At 55.7% G+C, this 11,748-nt stretch overlaps 2 protein-coding genes across 2 annotated transcripts in view; both read left to right on the top strand.

The window, feature by feature from the left end:
* Nucleotides 1-5,672, top strand: part of ZNF683 (zinc finger protein 683) — a 7,371-nt gene extending 1,699 nt beyond the window's left edge. The window contains 4 exon segments of the mRNA XM_010830099.1: nucleotides 1-170; nucleotides 1,488-2,176; nucleotides 3,268-3,396; nucleotides 4,405-5,672. Of these exon segments, the coding sequence (XP_010828401.1) occupies nucleotides 1-170; nucleotides 1,488-2,176; nucleotides 3,268-3,396; nucleotides 4,405-4,713 (1,297 nt within the window). The 3' untranslated portion in view covers nucleotides 4,714-5,672.
* A 1,782-nt stretch (nucleotides 5,673-7,454) lies between these two features.
* AIM1L (absent in melanoma 1-like) overlaps nucleotides 7,455-11,748 on the top strand; it is a 29,815-nt gene continuing 25,521 nt past the window's right edge. Inside the window, exon 1 of the mRNA XM_010830100.1 lies at nucleotides 7,455-7,596. Within this exon, the coding sequence (XP_010828402.1) occupies nucleotides 7,481-7,596 (116 nt within the window). The 5' untranslated portion in view covers nucleotides 7,455-7,480. The remainder of the gene's footprint in view (nucleotides 7,597-11,748) is intronic.

The following is an 11,748-nucleotide window of genomic DNA, read 5'->3' as shown; positions in this document are numbered from 1 at the left end:
GGATCCTCATGGCCAGTCCTGGGCCAGCTGGCTGTGCCCATGGCCACTGGCACCGGCCAAGTCTGCCCTGCTGGCCTGCCCCCAGGGCCTGGACCTATACCTGTGTGCCCTGCAGTCGGCAACCCTGGCAACAGCCCCGCGGGGTCTCAGAGAGGATGCTTTGAGTGCACGTAAGCCCGGGGGCACGGGGCGCACCCGGTGGAGGTGGGACGTGGGGGCAGGTATTGTTAGGTTTGAGGAGGAGAGACGGAGCAGCCCAATGTCACTGCTGAGGATGGAGCCTCAAGTTTATGCTACTTCCACATTTTGATCCGGAGCTCTGGCCTGGGCACGTGTGGAGCGCTCAGATGGTGACATCTGGGCAGTGGTTTTTTCTCAGGCATGGGTGTGGGATCTGGTGGAGATGTAGCCAAAGTCCCGGGCGTTGCGGGTGGGTGCTCTGCCTAGAACACTTGAGCTAGAGGGGCCTGTGTTATAAGGCAGGAAGCTTGCTTGGGAGGCAGGGAGTCGGGGGGTGGAGTCTTGGTTCTGCCCCTTCTAGCTCTATGACCTCGAGTACACCACAGAAGCCAGTTTCTGCTTTCACAAAAGGACCATCTCACTACACCTCTGTGATTATTGCTTACAGTACACCGTTTCCTTATGCAACTCAAACTGGAGGGCAGGGACCATGCTGCTGTGTCCAGCATGGAGTAAAGCAGCCCAGTAAAGTTGGTTAAGTGAATCAGTGAGGATCCAAGCAGACAAGCTACTTTTGAATATCGACACACATTTAGTATTTTACTTGACATCACTCCTCGTTGAACTCCTACCTCACTGGCTGTTGCACCTCACTCTCCCTTGTGATCTCTCCTTGACTTCCCTTCCTGAGTCTTCCCACGCTCCAGAATTCAGTCCAGGGCTACCTTCTTGTCCCTCGCCTCATCCCTTCTCCTCCTTCTCTCCTCTCCTATTCTTCCCCTCTCCTCTTCTGTTCTCTTTAGCAGTTTGTTGAAACTTCCTGCGATACTAGAAAGGTTCTACACTTGTGCTATCTGACACCTGAGCCTTTTAAATGTGGCTAGTAGAAGTGAGGAGCTGATTTTTTTGGGGGGGTACTTAAAGGTGTACGATGGCTACCATTTTGGATACAGCAGATCTAGGGCCATCCTTTATGTGATCTCATTTGGGCCTGTGGCACCCAAATTTCTGTCTCCAGCTCAGGCCACTCCTTTAATCTCTAAACCAATTCATCCAACTGGCTTCCGACTTCTCTACCTACATGTCTAACAGGCTTCTTGAATCCTTTTTGCTCCCTGAAATGGTTACACACTGCACAAATGCCAGCCTTTTTATCGGCAAGGGTGATGGCAGACCAGGAAAGCCCAGAGAAAGGAGCTGCCATGCAGGCTAGAGTCCTCTCCCAGCTCGGAGCCGGGAAGGTTAGGTGCAGAGCTGACCTTGACTCCAGGCTGGGTGGCCCTCACCATCTTCCTTTTTCTGCTCAGGGCACCTGCCACCAAGGCTGCCTGCCGGCTTCTTCAGTGACGAGAAACTCCCAGCCAAGTGTCCTCTGAGCAGGGACAAGATGGGAAGCCAGACAGAAAGAGCTGGCGAGGGGGCCCCCTGCCCATCCTTCTCTCCTCCCAACAGCTCTTCCCCAAATTCTTGGCAAAATAAGAAGAGTCCCTTGGCTTTCTGCTCCTGCCCCCCAACCCCACCCAACTCCAAAGAACTCTCCTCCCACTTCTGCCCATTCTATCCTGCCTACCCATTTTTCCTGCCTGCTCCTTACCTGGTCACATATGGGAGCCTACCTTCAGTGCCGTGTGCCCCCCGCTTCAAGCTGCCCCAAGACACCCCCTATGCCACCAAGGCTGTGCCCAGCTTGCTGATTAATGTCAATGAGTCCGAGCACCCCAGCACCTCGGGGGAGACCCTGCACTCCTACCCAGGGGCCTGTCAAGACTCCGGCCAAACCCAACCCTCCCAGAGCCAGAACCCGGGCCCTGCCGCTGCCAGGACCTACTCCATGGGGCCAGAGCGGGCTGGCAGGGCGGCTGCAGGAAAGCGGGCCCCACTGGGCTCCCAGGCTGGCTCTGCAGCACTGCCTTACCCGCTGAAGAAAGAGAATGGCAAAATCCTGTACGAGTGCAACGTGTGCAGTAAGAGCTTCGGGCAGCTCTCCAACCTCAAGGTATCTGCCTCCGGGCCCCCAAGGTTCCCACTGGGCATCCTTCGATGACCCTTTCCCATCCTGCTTCAAGAATCAAGGACCTGGGGCAGAGGGAACTCCAGTGCAGCCTCTAGGGTCTGTGACCTTGGCTGCTTCATTTGGCCCTGCAGTTTCGTATCTGTAGAGTGGAGTCCTCTCCACACCAAAGACTGTCCATGAGATCATCTCATTTCAGCTAAAAATAGAGAATCCGAGGAAAGACGTTCCCAAGGTTACCTTGATTTAAGGGTGCAGCCAGGTCTCCATCTGAGTCTCTCAATATCTAGGGCAAAGCCCTTTCTTGAAGAGTCATCCTCTCTGATTCCCTGGTAATCCTCCTCTTGTTTATTTATTTAAAGGTCAGGTCCTGGAACAGGTGAATTTTAGTGAATCTAGACCTGACAACCAGCCTTTTTCAACTGGGATCCAACACAACAGCAGTGTGCTGTAGGCGTCATTATAGGCATCGTCCAGCAGGGGGCGACCATGGACATATCTCTGTATCAGCCAAGCTCTGACGTTAGGGGCAAGTTGACACCTGCTGAAATAGAGGAAAATTTACTGGTTGTTGGAGAACAGACCTTCTGCATCCTCTAGGGCATGAGTTCTTAAACGTTAATGAGCCTCAAACCACTTGGAGAGCTGGCCCCAGCCCTCGACCCGCCCTAAGCCCCAGCCCCAGAGATTTCAGTTCAGCTGGTCTGCGGGTGGGGCCTGAGAGTCTGCCTTTCTAACACCGTCCCAGGTGATGCTGATGCTGCTGGTCTGTGGACCACACTTTGAGAAGCACTGCACAAGATATATATCTAGGGGGTACACGTGGGGTACCCCTTACCTGGCCTGCTGACCACGGCCATCTCCATCTTCCCTCCAGCAGGGCAGCAGAGAGCTCGAGGGGAGCCTGGGGGATGGTAGATTGGCTTTCAGGGAGGTGATACGGAGGCAGGGGGATTGAAAGGCCTTGATGCCGAAAGGGGGTCCTGCGGGGATGCGGGTAGAGATTTGAAGAGGATCCCTGGCCCTGACGGGGGGGCTCTGGGCGGTTGACAGCATTTCTCCCACACCTGGCTCAGGTCCATCTGCGTGTGCACAGTGGGGAGCGCCCATTCCAGTGTGCCCTGTGCCAGAAGAGCTTCACCCAGCTCGCCCACCTGCAGAAGCACCACCTGGTGCATACTGGGGAGCGGCCCCACGAGTGCCCGGTGAGACCCTCCACCCCCTCCCCTGTCCTCCTGCAGGCTGGGGAGGAGTTCTAGGCCCCTGGGGGATGGCACCTGTGGCCTCCATTCCTTCACTGTCCTGAGCAGATGGAGCTAGGGCAGGAGGCAAAGGTTGCGGGGAGGAGGTGGGGGGGAAAGGGAAGGGCCAGGGTGTGCTATTGGAGGACACTCCCTGGGCCTGGCGATGTATGTCTGGGGGTGGAGAAGAATGAAGCTGGAGGTCCTGGGGAGCAGACACCCATTGGTGACTTTCCAGCATAGTCGGAGGAGTTAATGCTAGCGTGTGTGCAGTCTATAAACACTACTGATAACATCAGCTCAGTGTTAGCTCCCTCCCTCTTCGAGCTTCACCATGTCTCCAGGGAGATCGGAAGGGCCAGAACTCTTTCCCTGTTTTACAGAGGCAGAAACGAAAGCAGCATGATGGTGACAGTCTAGGCTACCTGGGTTCAAATCTTAGCTCTGCCTCCAATTTGCTGTGTGAGCTTTGGCTACTGGCCTCACTCCTCTAAGCCTCTGCATGTTCCCTGTTAATACAGAAGTAGTGCTTAGTCCCGATTTTCCAGTCCTGAAGACCACATAAGACCGACTCCTGGCACGCGGCAGCTCCCAGTAAATGTTAACTGCGTGCACAGAAGCTGCAGCCCCACGCTTAAGGGTTCTATGTGATTATGTCATTCAGTCCTCCATGGCTACAAGATTACGTATTAATAGTCTCATGTCAGCCATCAAGAGTGCAAGGCTCAGAAAGGGGAGGTCTCCTGTACAAGGTCATGCAGGGAGTAGAAGAACCAGGATACTAACCCAGTCTGCCTGGCTCCAATGTGCCAGATACTGTGGTCCCAGGGAGGAATCATGGGGGAAAGCTTCCAGGCCTGCATCACAGGGAGGTGGTGGTGTTGGGGGGTTGTTTTCAAGATGGGGAGTGGGGAGCAGAGATCCTGGGTGACCCAGGCAGGCAGAGCTGATACCAGTGCCCATTCCCATCAGATGTGTCACAAGCGCTTCAGCAGCTCCAGCAACCTGAAGACCCACCTGCGCCTGCACTCGGGGGCCCGGCCTTTCCAGTGCAGTGTCTGCCCAAGTCGCTTCACCCAGCTCGTTCACCTGAAGCTGCACCTTCGTCTGCACACCCCACGGCCCTGCGGTCTGGCTCACACCCACCTGCCCCTGGCATCTCTCACCTACCTTGCCCGCTGGCACCAGGGGGCCCTAGATATTCTGGCAGCGCCATCAGAGAGGCAGATGGACCGGGACATGGACAAGGTCAAGGTGTCCTCAGCATCCCAGGGCAAGTAAGGGCCTGAGCCATGGTGCCAGGACTGCCCTAGGGAGGGGACAAGGGCAGAGCAATGAAAGGATTTTCTCTACGATGAATTGAGGCCTCCTGAGCTTCAGTAGTGCAGGGGGAGGTCAGAGTGTATTTGCCAGACTTCACGTCCCACTCCACCTGGCAGGTCATGGGACACAGCCAGGAAGAGACTATGCTGCCCACCGTGTGTGTGTGTGTGTGTGTTGGGGGGTGCCTGCAGCCATCTACCTCTGGCTGGATTTGAGTTCCACCCTCTGTTTGGGACCTATCTGGGACCAGGCCCTCTATCTCAGCTAGCTGATGGACAGTCCAGCCTTCCAGGTCTCTGCAGGGTGCAGACTGTGGTGCTGTGGTGCCAGGCACAGGGCACTCTTTTCTGAACCAGCACCGGCCCAGATATCTGTCTGCTGCTTCCTGCAACCTCCTTGTCTCCCAGTTCCTAGAGGCCACTGTGCCCCCTCAGCTGGTACTCCCTGCCATGGTCAGCTGGGACATGGTCATCTCCCTCTGTACATGCCAGGATCTGAGCCTCCTGTGGGACAGGCAGGAACACAGGGATGTCAGGGTCCACTCATGACCCAGAAGCAAGATGTCCCCCTGTCTGTCAAGGACCAGTTATCCCAGAGGACAAAGAGCGAAGGGGGTACCAAGCTTGGGGAAGGGGTAGAGGCCCTACAAGGACTACAGGTAGGGAAGAACTGGCAGAGAGAGCCTGGGAACTAGGGCCCTCCTGATGGTCTTTCTCCCTGGAGTCCCAGAGGACCCCCTTAAGTGTGCAAAGTGTGCCGTCTCCCAGAGAGAGCAGTAGCATTAGATGGGAAAGGGTACTGCCCTTTGGGGGTATAGGAAGTCCAGGTTATAATCACAACAGTAGCTATTATTAAGTAATAATTTGTTGTTGTTCAGTCGCTAAGTCATGTCTGACTTTGCAACCCCATGGCCTGCAGCACACCAAGCTTCTCTATCCTTCACTATCTCCTGGAGTTTGCTCAAGTTCATGTCCATTAAGTCAGTGAAGCTATCTAACCATCTCATCCTTTGTCATCCCCTTCTCCTCTTGCCCTCTGTCTTTCCCAGCATTAGGGGTTTTTCCCCCAGTGAGTCAGCTCTTTACATCATGTGATCAAAGTATTGGAGTTTCAGCTTCAGCATCAGTCCTTCCAGTGAATATTCAGGGTTAATTTCCTATAGGATTGACTGACTTGATTTTCCAGTCCAAGGGACTCTCAAGAGTCTTCTCCAGCATTATAATTCAAAAGCGTCAATTCTTTGGTGCTCAGCCTGCTTTATGGTCTAACTCTCACATCCTACATGACTACTGGAAAAACCATAGCTTTGATTATACAGACCTTTATTGGCAAAGTAATGTGTCTGCTTTTTAATACACTTTCTAGGTTTGTCATAGCTTTCCTTCCAAGGAGCTAGCATCTTTTAATTTCATGACTGCAGTCACCATCAGCAGCGATTTTGCGTGCGTGCTAAGTCTCTTCAGTCGTGTCCGACTCTTTGTGACCTTATGGACTGTAGCCCGCCAGGCTCCTCTGTCCATGGGATTCTCCAGGCAAGAATACTGGAATGGGTCCCCATTTCCTCCTCCAGGGGATCTTCCCAACCCAAGGATCTTATTTCTCCTGCATTGACAGGTGGGTGCTTTACCGCTAGTGCCATCTGGGAAGCCCAACAGTGATTTTGGAGCCCAAGAAAAGAAAATCTGTCACTGCTTCCATTTTTTCCCCCTTCTGTTTGCCACGAAATCATGCCATGAAGATCATGGATGCCATGATATTAGTTTTTTGAATATTAAGTTCTAAGCCAGTTTTTTAATTATTAAATAATTATTATTGGGCTTCCCTGGTGCCTCAGATGGTAAAGAATCTGCCTGCAATGTGGGAAACCCAGGTTCGAAGATCCCCTGGAGAAGGGAATGGCAAATCACTCCAGTATTCTTGCCTGGAAAACTCCATGGACAAAGGAGCCTGGCAGTCTACGGTCATAATATTAATAGCCGGCCAACTTCCAGCAGGGGGCATACCTGTGGATTTCAGATTGGCTTCCCCACCAGGGTACTGGACGAGATTTTCGCTGTGCGCTAGGGTCTCCAGGACCCAGAGAGACAGCGTACTCTCATTGGGCACTCTCATCAGCAGGGTGAGGGCAGGGTTGGCGTCGGTACCCACCAATAATCACGGTCTAGGTTCCCAACCCACTCGATCAAGCGTTTGGCCCCGCCCAGCAAGCCAAACCACTCAGCTAGGCAACCCCCAAGACCACGCCTATTCCCGCCCCTGGCTCCGCCCTTGCATTCTAGCCCCTCCTCCGCGGGGGGGCGCGCGGGAAAGACCCTGGGCTCGGTCTACCCTCCCAGTCCTGTTTTCCCGCCCACCTTGTGCAGGCCCAGCTTGACATCTTCCAGCACCTTGACCAGTGGGTCCCCTGGCGCTTCCGGAGGTCTAAAGACGTATCGCGCCCCGGGCCAGCAGCGGCGTCCCCGGGAGCGGGGCAGGGGTGCGGGGAAGGAAGGTCTGGGGGAGAGGGGAAGGCCGGGGTGGAGAGCACCCCTGCAGAGCGCACCCCCTAGCCCTGGGTCTTGGGCAGTATGTGGATCGGTCCCACTCCCCCGCCCACACGGACTTCGGGCCGGGCGCTGTTTACTCAAGGGGGGCGGGCCGGAGGAGGCGTATCTCTGCAAATGAGCGGGATCCGGGTGGCCCCCGCGGCCCTGGAGCAGTCAGTGCCCGGGACCTTGCCTTCGCCATGGCCGAGCGGCGCGGGGGCCTAGGGGCCCGCCTGGCTCGCCGCCTGGCCGGGCTGGGGGTCCGGAGGGAGCGCAAGGGGAAGCGGACCCCGGAGGAGGCCAGATCCCGGGATAGGTGAGGGGTTTGGAGCAGGGGCACACAGGGCGCCCCTGGGCCCGAGGGTGTGGATGTGTGTCTTGGAGTGTGCAGTGGATGTTCAAGTAAGCCTGTCTGAGTGACTGGGAGCATTAAAATATACCAACGGGTGTACTACGATTTGGGGTATGTGGACTATAAAGTCCCTGTACTTTTTAAAACCTTTACAACAATTTCGCAGTTTCCTAAGTCTGGCGGGTGGCCAGGGAACTCCTGATTTCCTCTCTGAAGATAATTGAAAGGCAAATACGGTGGCACCTCCTGCCCCTGTGGACTTTGATTCTCTCATCACAGGCCAGTTTAGCTCCTATCTTCATGTCACTCTGTCATGAGTATGACAAGCTCCTGAGTTGGCTTAGACTGCACTGCATTTGCCCTTTCATGACATGAAGAGGCTTTCCCCCATCATCCTAGATTGTATTAACAATAAACTTATTTGCCACTTGCTTGATGCTTTTCCTGGATTATCTCATTTAATCCTCCCAGCAGCTGTACCAGGCAGGTATTTTGTGTGAGTCAGATACGGAAATGGAGGTTCAGAGATGTGAAGTCACCTCTCCAGTCACACAGCTTGGAACTGGTGGGGCTGGGACACAGACTTCTTGCAGTCTGACTCCGGGGCCCACAGCCTGGGGCCCACCACGGCCTGAAGCCCTGGGCTTCTCTGTTGCCTTGAGAGATTTCAGAACTCAAGCAAGGGGGCCAGAGTTCTGTCCTAACCTGAGAGGCCACTGGCCACGTGACCTTGAACAAATTGCTACACCTCTCTTAGCCAGTTCACTGGTAGCTGATGTCTAAGAGGCAGGGGAAAGGCTGTATGGATTGCCAGGCTGAGTGGCCGAGAGGGGGATAGAGTAGAGGATCCCAGGAGCTCACAGGCCCAATGTCTGCAAAGAATGTCAGGAGTGATCACAGGCACCGAGTGTCTGTGCAGTTCTGATCTTATGACGTAGCTGTCTCCGGCCTGCCCTGGGAGGAGTGGAGGCATGGTTGAGCCCAGGGTGAGGGGAGGGGTTTGTGCTGCTCTCTCACACCGAAGAGAGCAGGGAGGGGAGGGTCGAGCCACCCTAAACCTGAAAGCTTGGGTGCCCGGGGGTGCCCACACCCTGCCAGCACCCGGCCTGGGAGACACACCCCCCTTCCTTTACCCCGTCTGGCAGGAACCTGCCCTGTAGGCCCAGATGGCACTGTTCCTCCCTTTCTTTCTCCACCTGAGAGGAGGCAGGGTTGCAGGTGAGTCAGGGACAGGGAGGGCCGGGTAGGGACTACGCATGCTCCTGGGGCCAGCCTGATGATACTTCCCATGTGCGTACTTGGACTTGGTTCTCACTGGCCGTGGGAATGGGACTCTGGCACGGAGGGACAGGACCCTGGCCCCTGCTGATTGCCTGGAGTAGGGGGCAGAGTGCACGGAGCTGGCAGCCAAGGCCCTTCCTCTTCTTGCCCCTGTTAGAGGGGTGATATCCAGCCAGGCTTTGGAGTGAGACCATCCTGGAGTCTTAACTCCACCAGCTGTGTGACTTTACCATCTGGACCTCAGTTTCCTTATCTGAAAACTGAGGACACTGCCATCTACACTTTAGGATTCTTGTGAGGCTTAAAGGGGACTATGGAGGTGTAATGCCTGGTGCTAAACCTGGCATAGGGTGGGCCTCAGCAAATGGCAAGCTTTTGAATTATTAGGGTGCTGTCCTTTTTCTGTATTCTGGTCCTGATATAGGCCTAGTCCCCATTTTGTTCCAGGCCCAGCCCTGTCTCTCTTTCTCTGGGGCTGGCGTGGACAAGTGGGGGAGGGGGCAGAGAGGAGGCTGTGCATAGACCTCCCCTGCCCCCCAAGACTTCAGGTGCTCATCTTGCCTGTGGGGGCCCTTAGAGACGAGGGCCATCAGGTCCAGTATGGGGCAGGAGATGAGGAGCCTACTTCACTCCCTCCCCTGTGCTTCCTTCCCAGGCCCTGGGGTGGCCAGAGCTGCCCTGACCTGGCCCAGGGCCAGGGCAGCACCAGCAAAGTCAGCCTCAAGGTAGGAGAGAATCCTAGGGTTGGGGAGGGGAGGGGAGGGGAGCAGAAGCTCTTGGGAGGGGCTGGGCCGGCCCTGAGAACCCTGACTTACAAGTTAGGCAACTGCAGTTCTCTCCTCCCTTCTCTGCCAGGGATTCACTGTGTGACCCTGGGCATATCTCTCCTCACTTCTGAACCTCAGCTTCCCCATCCGGAAAATGGGGACAATCATGCCTCTTAGGACTGTTGTGAGTAATAAGGTATCAGATGTAGGACATCCAGCATGGGGCCTAGATGCTTAGGAAACAGCTTCCTAATGTCTGGGCCCCTGGAGGAGGCATGTAGGGGCAGTACCTGTTCTCAGGACCCCATTTTCCACACTCCTTCCTTTAACTTGACCTTCTCCATCTTTGACTCCCTTTCCCCACTTCCTGGCATGGCCCCCAAGGGTGACACTGGGCCAGTGACTTAACCTTCTGGCCACAGTTCCCCCATCCTCAGCGGGGACCTGAGCCATGGATTGCACAGAGAGAAGGTTCCCCACCCTCCATCCCCTGGAGGAGCAGAGGGCTTCCTCTAGAGATGGCTCAAGCAGCCATGTGTCTTTCTGTGATCCTGAACATCATCAGTGATTACTAGCATTTAACTGAGTACTGCTGGGTACCCTGCATGGATTATCTTATACAATATTCTCAGCACTCCCAGGAAGCAGATACTATTATTATCATGCCCATTTAACACATGGGGAAACTAACATGCAAAAGGTATTGCAACTAGAAAGTAACAGTGCTGAGAATCAAGCCCAGGTTGCCTTGCTCCAGACTCCCAGAATAATCATCCAACCTTCCTGTTTCTTGAGATTTTCAGCCCCTGGGGAGTGAGAGGCTGCATCTATTTCACAGATGCGTAAAATAAGGTATTTGGGACTAAGGGCCCCTGCTAAGGAGAAATTTGACCCCAGATTTGGCTCCTCTGTTGCCAAGGACACAAATCCATCCCTGAAGACTGGCATTTGGGGGGCAGTGTCTATTTGGGTCTGTGGTCCTGAACCCTCTCCCTTCACCCCCACAGCTAGGCTGGGCCCCAGGGGAAGACAGCAGACAGAAGTCAGGGTTGTCCCACTTTTAGGGGAACCCTCTTCCCTGGCTTCCTCTTGTCCCAAGAACATCTCTACACCCGATACCTCCTTCAGGTGTGTTTGGAACACTCAGCCTGGGAGGGTATTGTAGAGGCGGCTGCAGGCTCTGGAAGCCTGGAGTGGGCAGAAGCCAGGGGTGTTGTGGCAGGCATGCCCACACAGGCCCTAATCCCCAGGGCAGCTGGTAGCAAAGGCAAGAAGCCAGTGGACTCCTGGGAAACCAGCAGTCGGCCTGAGAGTCAGGAACCCTCACTGTGCGACTTTGGTCATGTCGGCGTATCTCTCAGCCTCCCTTTCCTCGTATGTAGAGTGGGAAGGGGTGAGATAAATGCCGAAGGAACTTTCCCGAGTTCTTCCTCTTTGTCCAGCTCTTGTGGCCCTGGCAGCCTCTCCGGAGGGCAGCTCCGCTTGGTGTCAGAGCTCTGTTCAGCTTCTCCTGTGCCAAGGAGGGCAGCCAGGGCTGTCGCAGGGTACCCAGGGGGCAGGCCAGAGAGCCTGTCACTGGGTCTCTGCTTCTGCTTTCCCTCAGGCCCAAGCCCAGAGCCGCTCAGAGTTGGACCTTCGGGCAGGGAGCCTTGGCTCCTGGCTTTGGAAGCGACGACACAGCTCAGGGGGGCCGGTGGAGCCTCTGGGGCGCCTCCATAGGCCTGCTGTAGGCAGTGCCTCTGACCTGGCCAACCATGCCTCCATGGGGCCGGAGAGCCTGGCACCAGCGGTGACCTCAGGAGAGCCTGCTGGAGCCAGGGGTCCCTCAGGCCCACCGCCGGCGCCTGGATGTTTGGAACAAGGACCTCCGGGCCACACCTGCCAGCAACCCCCACACTCAGCCCGGGGGTTTCCTCTGTGGCCCAAGGCACCCAGCAACCTGGAAGACGTGCTGCCCCACCCAGCGTCCTGCCCCAGGGCAGAGGGGGCAAAGGGCGAGCCTACCACCTCAGGGCCAGCCCTGCCAGAGCCAACCCTGCCAGAGCCAGCCCAGACCCTACGTGAGCGT

Source organism: Bison bison, unplaced genomic scaffold (assembly GCF_000754665.1).
Source record: "Bison bison bison isolate TAMUID 2011002044 unplaced genomic scaffold, Bison_UMD1.0 scf7180017864516, whole genome shotgun sequence".
Lineage (NCBI taxonomy): Eukaryota > Metazoa > Chordata > Mammalia > Artiodactyla > Bovidae > Bison > Bison bison.
The sequence above is the reverse complement of the archived record's forward strand: the minus strand, read 5'-3'. Positions and strand labels throughout refer to the sequence as shown.